General features: G+C 39.1%; 1 protein-coding gene across 3 annotated transcripts in view; it reads right to left on the reverse strand.

Moving 5' to 3' along the window:
• Positions 1 to 918: 918 nt before the first annotated feature.
• LOC127680961 (cytochrome P450 2J4-like) overlaps positions 919 to 12743 on the reverse strand; it is a 128494-nt gene continuing 116669 nt past the window's right edge. For 2 of the 3 annotated variants that reach the window (XM_052176789.1, XM_052176788.1), the window contains exons 6-9: positions 12489 to 12627; positions 10630 to 10817; positions 10358 to 10496; positions 919 to 1573 (exon numbers count right to left, since the gene is read on the reverse strand). In XM_052176789.1, the coding sequence (XP_052032749.1) occupies positions 1395 to 1573; positions 10358 to 10496; positions 10630 to 10817; positions 12489 to 12627 (645 nt within the window). In that variant the 3' untranslated portion in view covers positions 919 to 1394. The remainder of the gene's footprint in view (positions 1574 to 10357; positions 10497 to 10629; positions 10818 to 12488; positions 12628 to 12743) is intronic. The other variant, XM_052176790.1, reaches the window with a different exon arrangement.

Raw genomic sequence — 12743 nt, forward strand, 5'->3', positions numbered from 1 at the left:
AGTGTCTGAGAGATTAGCCTCCTAATCCACACGCAGCGAGAGATACAAACTTTGGGCTTAGCTTTAAGTTTTAAAAACCCATTCCCAGTGACACATTTTCTCCAATAAGGACAAAGTTAGTTCAACAATGTCACACTCTGTAATCCTTCTCAAAATGATTTTACTTCCTGGTGACTAAGCCCCAAAGGGTCATGGTGTTTCATCACAGCAATGATAACCCTTGGGAGAGCTATCAACGTTGCCTCAGGGTTGTGAGCAGGATCACCAGCTACACTCATCACATTACATAAATAGTAAACAGTTGCTGGGACTGGGAATGGAGAAGAGACTCTTCAGTTGTACAGCTGCCTACAAATTAAGCAGGGACCTTTTTGGTTCCAATGACTTTGAATTGTTTATGTTCTTTTCATAGCCTCAATAAAACAACTGGTTCACCAAGCTAGACTTTGTTTGGTCTGTTGTGCCCTGTCTAATCGGGATGAATAGACACAGATGTTTCAAGTAATGCTATGTGGCAGACAGACTAAAGCTAGAACAACCTTGTCTTGTTTCCTTTTGGAGTCCTAAGAAAGGAGATTTCTCAGTTCTGAATTTGATTTGTTCCATCAGATGGGACTACGGACAAAGCTTTCTGTCATCACTCATGAATCAATAACTGATAAATGACTTATTCTGGATTGTAGAAAGAAATCCACCCTATAAATATATTGGATTGAACCAGTACTATAGGGGGCACATAAGTATATTAGAATCAGACCAAGAAATGTTTTTTCACTTTGTGTACAGAAGCACGCTTTTTGCACAAGTAAACTATAGTCTCATCTTGGGCATGAACCCCTTTAATTTTAAAAGTGCCTTGTGATCTCTTTAGTTTTGGAGACTCCACTTCTGGCCAGTAAAGTGACTGCATACCACAACTTTCCAGATAGAGTTGTTTATTAGAAGTTCTGTGCTCAGCAGGCTTCCATGAAGTGGAGATTTCATGAGATGGAAGAGAGATATCTGTATCACTCCCAAAGGAACCAATTTAACATCTAGAAGCAAGCGTGCATTTATGAAGTAGGTAGGAAACAAATTGAAGGTATAATTTTGTGATATGACAATGATTTCTATGCTGTTGGTATAGCAACATTTCATGTTTACAAATACTTTTCATGGGAGGAACTGCTATTCTCTTTGCAACTTGTAGATGAAAAGATTTACCGTTGAGTACATAAGTGATTTATCCACAACCAATTTGGAGGTCTCAGAAGTCAAGAATATAAATCCACTGACCTTAGTCTAATTCCTTCCAACTTTCCCTTCCCCTTCTTTTTCTCCCTTCATATATGGGCAGAGGCTCAGTGGTTCAGTACATGCTTCAGTTCTTCCTGGTCTTCTTTTCTTCTCCACCATCACTGTCTAGGGACAGCACAGATGCGGTGGCTGACTGGGGAAATGGTGAGGCCCAATCTGAACTTCAGACTCAGCTTCTCATTGGCCGGGGGCTTGAAAGTAAATTTTTGCACAAGGGCAGTGAAGAAAATAAAGAGCTCAGACCTGGCCAATTGTTCTCCAAGGCAAGCTCGCTTTCCTGCAGGAAACAAAACAGAATATGAGATACTTTCTCAGCTAGCTTTGGTAGCTGTAGGGACTGGTATTTTGAGTTTCTTCCTGCAAATCTTGAGGGGACCCTGGGCCATATGTTTAGCTCTTTATTTATGTGTCATAGTGACTGAATGTGGAATGTCCCACTGAATATGGAACTTCAGAATCATAGGTCAAAATACTTGTGGGACAATAGAAGGGAGAAAGAAGCCTGATCAGGCTTAGAGAATGTGTGACTAGTCTCAAGGCTTGTCAAATTCATTTAAGAAACATTAATGATACACCACACAATGGCTGCACATCAAATTCATGGAATGCTATATAACCCTTACAAGGAAGAGATAGCTAATGATTAAGGCTATTTATTACTCTATAAGAGAACTGGAGTTCAAATCTCAGCACCTACATCAGGAGGCTCACAGACACCTGCTACTCTGGGTCTAAGAGATTCAATGCCCACTTTTGGTCTACATGGGCACCATCACATAGCACAAGTATGTGCATATACAGAGACATACACCTACATATATAAAATAAAATAGTACAAATCTTAGAGAATTAAATAAGGTTTCAAAATATAAGCAGGTGTCAGAGATAAGTTCCGAAGAAGAAAGTCATGGACATAGAGGCTGCTCTTAGAAAGTTCTAGTTTGTTAATTAGGGCTGGACATCCATACCTGGCAACTAGAAACAGAATAATGCTTGGCATTTCTGCATTCATTTTAATTTTTTTATTTATTGAGAAATGAAGTAAAGAGAAATAAAAACACTTTATGATAAAATTAAAGATTTACATGGAAAATATTTCAGATAAACACGTTAAAATTGATAATTTTCGTGGAAAATTAAAGAGTAAAGTGTAGACATGTAAAACATTGCTAAATTAATTGAAATATAGGCTAGAAACATTTTAGGATAGAATTGAAGATTTACATGGAAAATATTTCTGATAAAATTGTAGAAAATGTAGAAAAACATGTTAGAATTGAAGATTATCATGGAAAATTTTACATAGACATAATAATGGTAGGTATAAAAGTATTTCTAAGTTGATTGAAAGTGGAATTATAAACATTTTCTGATAAACTTGAAGATTTACCTGGAAAATATTTCTGATAAAATTGAAGAAATATATAGAAAAAACATGCTAAAATTAAAGATTATCATGGAAATAATATAGATAAAATGATAGGCATAAAGATAATTCTAAGTTGATTGAAGTTGGAATTATAAACATTTTCAGATAACATTGAAGATTTACATGTAAAATATTTCTGGTAAAATTCAAGAAATAGACAAACACGTTAAAATTGACTATTTCATAGAAAATTTTGCATATAAAATGGTAGATATAAGGTGGAATTAGAAACATTCATGATAAAATCGAAGATTTACATTGAAAACATTTCTGATAAAATAGAGGAAGACATTAAAATCGAAGATTATCATGAAAAATAATGCAGATAAATGGTAGACATAAAAAATCACTAAATTAATTAAAGGGGGAATCATACACACTTTCTGATAAAATTGAAGATTTACATGAGAAATATTTTGTTATTCTATGTCTTTTTATTGGTTAGTTAAGTCCATTGTTGTTAAGAGATATTAGGCAATAGTGATTGTTGCTTCCTGTTATTTTTGATGTTATTTTTATGTTTGTGTGGTTATCTTCTTTTGGGTTTGTTGGAAGATTACTTTTTTGCCTTTTCTAGGGTGTAGTTTCCCTCCTTGTGTTGGCATTTTCCATCAGTTATCCTTTGTAGGATAACTGTCCAGTATCCTTTGGATTTGTGGACAGATATTGTGTAATTTTGTTTTATCATGGAATATCTTGGTTTCTCCATCTATGATGATTGAGAGTTTTGCTGGGTATAGTAACCTGGGCTGGCATTTGTGTTCTGTTCGGATCTGTATGAGGTCTGCCCAGGATCTTCTAGCTTTCATCTTCTCTGGTGAGAAATCTGGTGTGATTCTGATAGGTCTGCCTTTATAAGTTACTTGCCCTTTTCCCCTTACTGCTTTTAATATTCTTCCTTTGTTTAGTGAATTTGGTGTTTTGATTATTATGTGCCGGGAGGACTTTCTGTTCTGGTTCAGTCTGTTTGGAGTTGTGAAGGCTTCTTGTATGTTCATGGGCATCTCTTTCTCTAGGTTTGGGAAGTTTTCTTCCACAATTTTGTTGAAGATACCTATAATCTTTAGGTTTGGTCCTCTCATTGTGTCCTGGATTTCCTGGATGTTTTGGGTTACAAGCTTTATGTATTTTGCATTTTCTTTGGCTGTTGAGTCAATGTTTTCTATGGTATCTTCAGCACCTGAGGTTCTTTCTTCTATCTCTTGTATTGTATTGTTGATGCTTGCATCTATGACTCCTGAATTCTTTCCAAGGTTTTCTATCTGCAGAGATGTCTCGCTTTGTGATTTCTTTATTGTTTCTACTTCCACTTTTAGATACTGGATGGTTTTGTTCAGTTCCTTCGCTTGATTGTTTGTGTTTTCCTGTAATTCTTTAAGGGATTTTTGTGTTTCTTCTTTAATGGCTTCTGCTTGTTGACCAATGATCTCCTGTATTTCTTTAAGGGATTTTTGTTTCCTCTTTAAGGGCTTTTACCTATTGACCATTGTTCTTCTGTATTTCTTTAAGGGAGTTATTTAAGTCTTTCTTGAAGCCCTCTATCAGCATCATGAAATACGATCTTAAATCTAACTCTTGCTTTTCAGGTGTGTTGGGGTATCCAGGACTTGCTGTAATGTGAGAATTGGGTTCTGATGTTGCCATGTGGCCTTGGTTTCTGTTGGTAGGGTTCTTGTGCTTACCTTTCACCATCTGGTTATCTTTGGTGCTAGTTGGTATTGTTGTCTCTGGCTGGAGTTTGTTCCTTCTGTAGACCTGTAAGCCTGTGTCCTTACTCCTCTGAGTTCAAAAGAGAAAGCACTGCTGGGAGATCTCTCTCCTAGCAGGCTATGCACAGAAGGCTGTGGAGTTTCCCAGCTCCCTGGTGCAAATGGCAGCAGAAAGACTTCTGTCCCAGCTGTTCCACTGAGGAGTCTTCCGACTCCCTGGTGCAAAATCTGTATTCATTTTATATCTGTCTCCTGTCTTAAATATGGAATCACATTCCTTCTTAACTCTACAGACAGGCATGCCTATCATTTTATATGTCTCCTGTCTTAAATATGGAATCACATTCCTTCTTAACTCTACAGGCAGGCGTGCCTATCATTTAATAAGTGTACATCTAGACCTGGCCATTGTCCCTTTCAAGGATGAAGATGCCAAAATAAGAGGCTCTAAGGCATGGTTATCAAATTGACAACAGCCAGCAATCCTCCTACAGAGGCTTGAAATGGCATCGAGAAGTCTTCATTATTCCCTAACAGCATCCAGGAGCAGCAATGTATTACAAGGTGATTCTGCCCCCTAAGCAGGTACTGTCCTCTCATAGAGCATAAACTGCTTAGCTTCCCTTCTAGAATCTCTGCTCTGACAGGTTTCCATCCTGCAAAGAAAGTGAAGATTGCTTCTCACTGCCTCCACAAGCATTAGAAATTTGCTAGATTGCTCCCAGCCCTAGAATTGACTGTTTTCTGAACACTAAGAACTCAGTTCTGTATGACCAGAACTGAGACCATGATCAGCTAGATTAAGTGTGACAAAGACCTAGGTTGTCCGACTATCCGTGCTTCTTTACTTTATTATATCATCTCAGCACTCATGTTCACAAGCCTGAAGACACGTCACATAGCTCTTATTCCCTGCATTACCAGAGGAAATATAAAATTATCTATCTTTATTATATTTAGTTTAATTTCCAAAGAAAACTCTGGTGGGACTACTGCATGCTCCATATCATTTTCTAGATTAGGATTCTGGTCACACACTGGGACTTCTTTGGAAGGATGGTTAACAGGTCCTATTAGGCTTGCCAGCTGTGGCCTGACTCCCTTGGTGTCACATGTTCCGCTTATCTGTGCCGTCTCTCTCATCCTCCAGACACAGTCATGATTTCTCAACCTTTTAACTTTTGGTTTTCTTAAGATTATAAGAGGTGTTTATCTAAGTAACTCCTTATCTTATGGGAACCCTGGGGCCGTGAGCATCTGCCCTGTGGGAGGATGCCACTTAGGTTACACCGTGTTCACATCTATCTCTCTACTGGCAATTGGTTTTGAGATTTTTTTTTTATTATTGGGGAATGTTTGATGGTGGTAATACATGGCCACATTTTTTCTTAAAGAGTTTATTTTTTATATGTGAAAGTTATTCGAGACTCTTCATCTTTGTGTTTCTGTTGGCATTTCTTCCAAAGTTTGCATCTCGATGCCAAATTGTGAAATTAGAAATTCTATCACATTTTCACATACATTGCCATTCTTTTAAAAAAATCCATTTTTAATTTTTATTTCATGTGTGTGGGTGCTTCGTCTGCATGCATGGCTTTGTATTACATGTATGCAATACCCACTAAGGCCATAAGAAGGTGTCAGATTCTCTGAGACTGAGATTATAAATGGTGGTGAACTGCCATGTGGATACTAGGAATTGGACATGGGTCCTCTGGAAGAGCAGCCAATGCTCTTCACCACTGGGATATATCTTCAGGCCCTGTGTTGACATTCTAATGCTGCTCACCCCTCGATATTAAATCACTTATGAATATCAGAAAGTTTTTACAACCCATTGCTAACCAGTTTTAATGCCCCAAACATTCCTGCATTGGCCATTCACATTGGCATTTTTGATTTTTGGATAACCATGTGTTCAAGACTTATAGTTAAGTTTACCTTCTCTAGGACTGAATTTTGTAATTTTCTAGAAGTTCTGGTTCTTTCTATGAAGTAATGCTGTGTAGAATGTAATATGAAAGACCTGGTTGTGAGGTAAACCAAATAAGCAGACAGTGTAGTCATGGAGTTACAGCTCCTAGTTTGGACTCATCAGGCCCCTGTGCTTCCAAGATGTCTATAGAGGTCATTATCATAATCATATGAACATCCAGGATAAGATATAAAGCAGGACAGCCATGATTATCTAAGCCACTGATCTCATGTGGGAGCCTGTTGGCAGAGGCAGGTTCTTACTAATACAATTTGTGAGTGTTTGTTATACAACAAGATGCTAACTGATACATAGAACGTGACCTTGGCCAATCTTAATGTGAATGTGTAATGTGTGATGGTAAGTTATAATTTGAGTAGAATACAAAGAAAACTAAACTACAAGTGAAAATATAAGCCTTGGCGACTGTTGCATCAATTCTTTGGTGTGTGGTGTTTGAATAAGAGAGTACCCTCCTTTTATCTCTCCCTGTTTTGAGTTTGCTTGGAGGATAAAAGTAAACATGTATTTCTTCCCTACCTGATTATCAATAACAACATTCCTGTGGTGATTATCAGACACAATTGGCTTGCTAATGAACTCTGTAATTTAGAGTAAGTAAGAACAGTCTTCACATAACCTTAGCTAAAGGGCTGAGAAGTGATAAATAAGAACATTCTTAGTAACACAGTATCAATAAGTCTCGGTATGTTTCCACTTTTGTTTACAACTGATGCAGATGGAAGATCAGTTTAAACTGGCAAGAAGATTTTGCATTATAGTTGATAGGAAAGCATGTACATGGGCAGCAGTGGACAGGAGGAACATTTGCCTGTGGGATCTACTTACATTCTTTTCACCAAAGTCCTAGGAATTATCACAGAAAGCTTGTATTTGCAATGTAAGAAGGCTGATATTCCTAGACTTTTCATATTTCATCGCTCTGATTTATTAACTTAGAATAGTGAGCACATGGGCACAGGGGGAAAGTTCCTGAACAGAATACCAATAGCCTATGCTTTAAAATCAAGAACTGACAAATGGGACCTCATAAAATTGCAAAGCTTCTGTAAGGCAAAGGACACTGTCAATAGGACAAAACAGCAACCAACAGATTGGGAAAAGATCTTTACCAACCCTACATCTGACAGAGGGCTAATATCCAATATATACAAAGAACTCAAGAAGTTTGATTCCAGAGAACCAAATAACCCTATTCAAAAATGGGGAACAAAACGAAACAGAGAATTCTCAACTGAGGAAATTCAAATGGCTGAGAAGCACCTAAAGAAATATTTAACATCCTTAGTCATCAGGGAAATGCAAATCAAAACAACCCTGAGATTCCATGTCATACCAGTCAAAATGGCTAAGATGAAAAACTCAGGAGACAGCAGATGCTAGTGTGGATGTGGAGAAAGAGGAACACTCTCAGTTGTTGGTGGGATTGCAAGCTGGCACAACCCTTCTGGAAATCAGTCTGGCAGTTCCTCAGAAAATTGAACATAGTACTACCTGAGAACTCAGCTATACCACTCCTGGGCATGTACCCAGAAGATGCTCCAACATATAACAAGGACACATGCTCCCATATGTTCATAGCAGCCTTATTTATAAGGGACAGAAGCTGGAAACAACCCGGATGCCCTTCAACAGAGGAATGGATACAGAAAATGTGGTATATTTACACAATGGAATACTACTCAGCTATTAAAAACAATGACTTCACTAAATTCTTAGGCAAATGGATGGGATCTTATAAAATTGCAAAGCTTCTGTAAGGCAAAGGACACTGTCAATAGGACAAAATGGCAACCAACAGACTGGGAAAAGATCTTTACTAATCTTACATCCGATAGAGGGCTAAGATGCAATATATACAAAGAGCTCAAGAAGTTAGACTCCAGAGAACCAAATAACCCTATGAAAAAATGCAAAACAGGGCTAAACCGAGAATTCTCAACTGTGGAAACTCGAATGTCTGAGAAGCACCTAAAGAAAAGAAACCATCCTGTGTCACAAAAGAAGACACACAGTACATACTCACTGAAAGTGGATGTTAGCCCAAATGTTTGGAATATCCAAGATTTAATTCATAGACCATATGAAGCATAAGAAGAAGGAACACCAAAATGTGGATGCTTCAGTGCTGCTTAGAACTCCCCTGGAGTTCCAGGGGTCCGAACCACCCACTAAATAATACACATGGAGTGATCCATGGTGCTGGCCGCATATGTGGCGAAGGATGGCCTTGTTGAACATTAGTGACAGGAGAAGCCCTTGGGCCTGAGGGTGTTCAATGCCCTAGTGTAGGGAAATACCAGGGTGGAAAGATGGGATGGGTGAACAAAATACTCATGGGAGAAAATATGAAGACAGAGTGTGGAGCAGAGATTGGAGGAAAATCCATCCAGAGACTGCCTCACCTGAGGATCCATCCCATATACAGCCATCATACCTGGATGATATTGTGGATGCCAAAAAGTGCTTGCTGATGGAAACCCGATATGGCTGTCTCCTGAGGGTCTGCTAGAGCCTAACAAATTCAGAGGTGGATGCTCACAGTCAACTATTGGACTGAGCACAAGGGTCCCCGATGGAGGAGTTGGAGAAGGCACCGAAGAAGATGAGGGGTTTGTAGCCCCATGGAGGGAACAACAGTGTCAACAGGACAGACCCCTGGAACTCCAGGGGTCCGAACCACCCACTAAATAATACACATGGAGTGATCCATGGTGCTGGCCGCATATGTGGCGAAGGATGGCCTTGTTGAACATTAGTGACAGGAGAAGCCCTTGGGCCTGAGGGTGTTCAATGCCCTAGTGTAGGGAAATACCAGGGTAGAAAGATGGGAGTGGGTGGGTGGGTAGGGGAGCATTCTCTTAGAGGGCAGGGGGAGGGGGGATAGAATATGGGGTTTCAGATGGAGAGGCTTAGAATCCTTCAGGATTCTCCCTTCCGGAGCCTCAGTGTTATGAGACCTGACATTGCCCCAGATAATCAAGCAAACTAGTTGACCTTGTCAAGCATTCCAGTGTGGCTTTTTTGTGCAGCATTTAGTCACCTTCTGGAGGTAGTGTAAGGAAACACAGCCTTCAGTGTTTCCTGGTGGACACTGAGCTCCAGTTGCAGCACATCTGGCTAGGTCAGTGTCTGCTAATTCCTGGAGTTAGCAGGAAAGGCTGCAGTGGGACACATGGTCCAAGGAGCACCTCTGCTTCATCTTCTTCCCACTACTTTCATGCTCTCAGGTTGGATATTTGGCAGGTAATATATGCTTAGAACATATTTATGGAATTAAGAAATTGCAAAATTACTTGAAAAGACATATATGCAGCATGTATAAGCCAATATTTGTAATATACTAGAATATTTGGTTACCGATTTCACAATACTACTACTACAATAACCTGCCTGGTGGAAAACACAAGAGAGCAAGAGTCATCACTGCATTTCCTGTCATGCGTGTCAGGTGGTGTAGCAGGGAAATGAACTAACTATATTTAACAAAGGGGATTTCAGCTAAAAAAAATCAGAACCATTTGAGGAGTGTTCAAAGGAGAGAAGTGAATTCACTTAAGCAAATGCGAGTTAGAATTACTTAATAAACTAAAATCTATCAATATTCACTTCTCTTCCATTTAAGGGGTCATTGCTTAAAAAAACTTGTGACACACACAAAATGTCTACCCAGTGGCAGATATCCAGTTTTCTTGGTCACCAAGAGGCAGGAATTGGGTCTCTGTTGTCAGTGTTGTAGAAAACAGAACAAGGGAAGCTGAATTCTTCCTCGGAAGCAAGAGATGATTGACAGTATATGGGTGGGCATGCTGGGCTGAAACCAGTGCAAAATGGAGTCATACTGGGCAGGCTTCTCTGAAAGGATGCCAGGAGAAAGGGAAGGGAAAAGACAGAGCTCTGCACTCTCTCTGGTACATCACAACTCACCCATTGAGAATGGCAGAAAGGATTCTCTCTTCTTAAACTCTCCATTTTCCAAAAAGTGCTCTGGATTGAAGGTGTCTGGGGTGGCCCATTCTTTAGGGTCCATATGTAGTCCAGTCAAATTGATCATAACCACAGAGCCCTATGGAAAGTTACAAAGACTCAAGACAATGTATAGAACACACACACACACACACACACACACACACACACACACACACACACACACACAAAGGGCTGCTAAACATCAAACTCCCATGCCTGACCCTACTTACCTTTGGCAGGTGGAATCCAGCCAGAGTAGTGTCAACTGTCACTTCCCTGGGAACATTCAGAGGGACAATATTGCCCATTCTCTGAACCTCGTGGATGACAGCATTGGTGTAGGGCATGGAATCTCTGTCAGCCAGGCTGGGATGCTTCTCCTGGCCAATCACTCTGTCAATTTCAGCCTGTACTTTTTCTGCAAGGAAATGGAAGTCTCTATTAAGCTTTAAATTCCAATGCTTTTTTCTAAAGATATAGAAATTGTCTTCCAAAACTTCCTTGCTTTTATTTTACCCAGCATCCTGATGGTGAGAAAATAAAAGTTCTCTACCTCTTAAAAAAAAAGCCTAGTTTAGAAAACTACAAATTCTATAACTTTCTTCAAGCCCATAGCATAACTATGAATTTTCATATATCCTGAACTGAGTAATCAGGATTTCCATGGCTAAGATCATATTAGTACCTGGACTTAAAGCTAAAAATGTCATTCCCAAGATTCTATAGGAAGAAATGTGGAATGAGGAAATGTGACTGAGTTTTGCAAGTAAAACAAAATAGATGTTACTTTTACTCAAAAGAGATGCTTCACTCTTGAAACAAGGAATGCAATGTCTGGATCCATTCCCAGTTTCCTTTCTGTAGGTACAAAGGCAGTCCTCCTGAGAGCCACTGTTGAGTCTCTTGGTCCTCACCTGAGCTCAACAAAGCTGTAAGGTGAAAAGGATTTGGAACTCTAGGAACTTTACAAAGTTCAGCCTGGCTCTTTCCCCTGAGAGAAATTCATAAATATCTATCATTGGTACTACTGTACATATAAAATTTAATTGGTAAAACAGTTCATATAAAACAAGCACTATGGTGATTTTGAGGTCAGGGAAATCTATGTCCATGATTATTCCGAGTTTTTATCATGCTTGCCTCAGTCTCATTTTGATTGATGATGTGGGCCACTAATCATGGCTCTTGTCATTTTTAAGTATATAGATGTTTTTCTTTAGGCCTGAATTTCTGTACTGAGATTTACTCATAGTCCATGAGTATCCCAAATGCTTCCATCTGTTGACTACTGTTAATACTACACGATGAATGTGAACTAAATGTATATCAATTAATATACCATATGGAGAGATGGCTTAGCACATATTGCTAAACCTTATGATATGAATCTTTGTTTTAGAAGGCAAGTCAGAATCTTAACTGAATAGGCAGTAAGCTTTCTCAAAATGTACCTTAAGCAGAAAGGCATTTTAAGTAGTAGTCCATATGTATATGAACAGTATATATACAGTATATATATATATATATATATATATATATATATATGTGTGTGTGTGTGTGTGTGTGTGTGTGTGTGTGTGTTATTAAAATGTGTGTGTAACTTAGTAAATTGGTTGCCATGCAAACATGAGAACAGGAGTCGGAATCACAGACCAAACATAAGATATGATAGTCTGCACTTGCTTGTTATCTTACCACTTGCGAGACAGAGACAGGCAGATTCCTAGACTGGCAGAAAGGTGTGTATAACAAGATATCAGATATCAGAATAAAGAATTAGGACAGTACCCAAAATGGGAAGGATTGTTAAAAATGGAGGAAGGTGTAGAGGAATGTTGTGTGGTAATGTCATTCTTGCTGGAACTTAGCATAATGTATTATTAACTTCTGTTTTTTTCTCCTAACCTCTAATATTCTTGAAGGTATAGGCTGTAATATCTGCACTCCTGGAACAATCATCATTCTAACAGAACATGTGCAATATGTGCCCCTTCCCAAATGTTGTTTCATCATTTCCTACTCCCTCCACCAAGCCCCATTTCTTCTGGTCCCATTCTGCTTTGGTTAGACACAGTCAACACTTGCTTACCTTGCACTTCTGGGTTGAGGGCCATGTAGAGCAGATCCCAGCGCAGTGTCGTGGATGTTGTCTCTGTTCCAGCAAAGAAGAGGTCCAGAGTGCTGCAGATGAGGTTTTCTTCATTGAAACTTGTAGTCTTCTCTGGGTACTGGAAAAGACAGTGTGTGTGTTTGTTTATTTAGAGGGTTTGTGATTGGTTCAGAACACTGGTCCTCACCTGAGGAATGAACTGAATTAGTTATTCAGAATGATGATTCCTTTGAT

The sequence above is a fragment of the Apodemus sylvaticus genome, chromosome 3, assembly GCF_947179515.1.
Source record: "Apodemus sylvaticus chromosome 3, mApoSyl1.1, whole genome shotgun sequence".
NCBI classification, from domain to species: Eukaryota; Metazoa; Chordata; class Mammalia; order Rodentia; family Muridae; genus Apodemus; species Apodemus sylvaticus.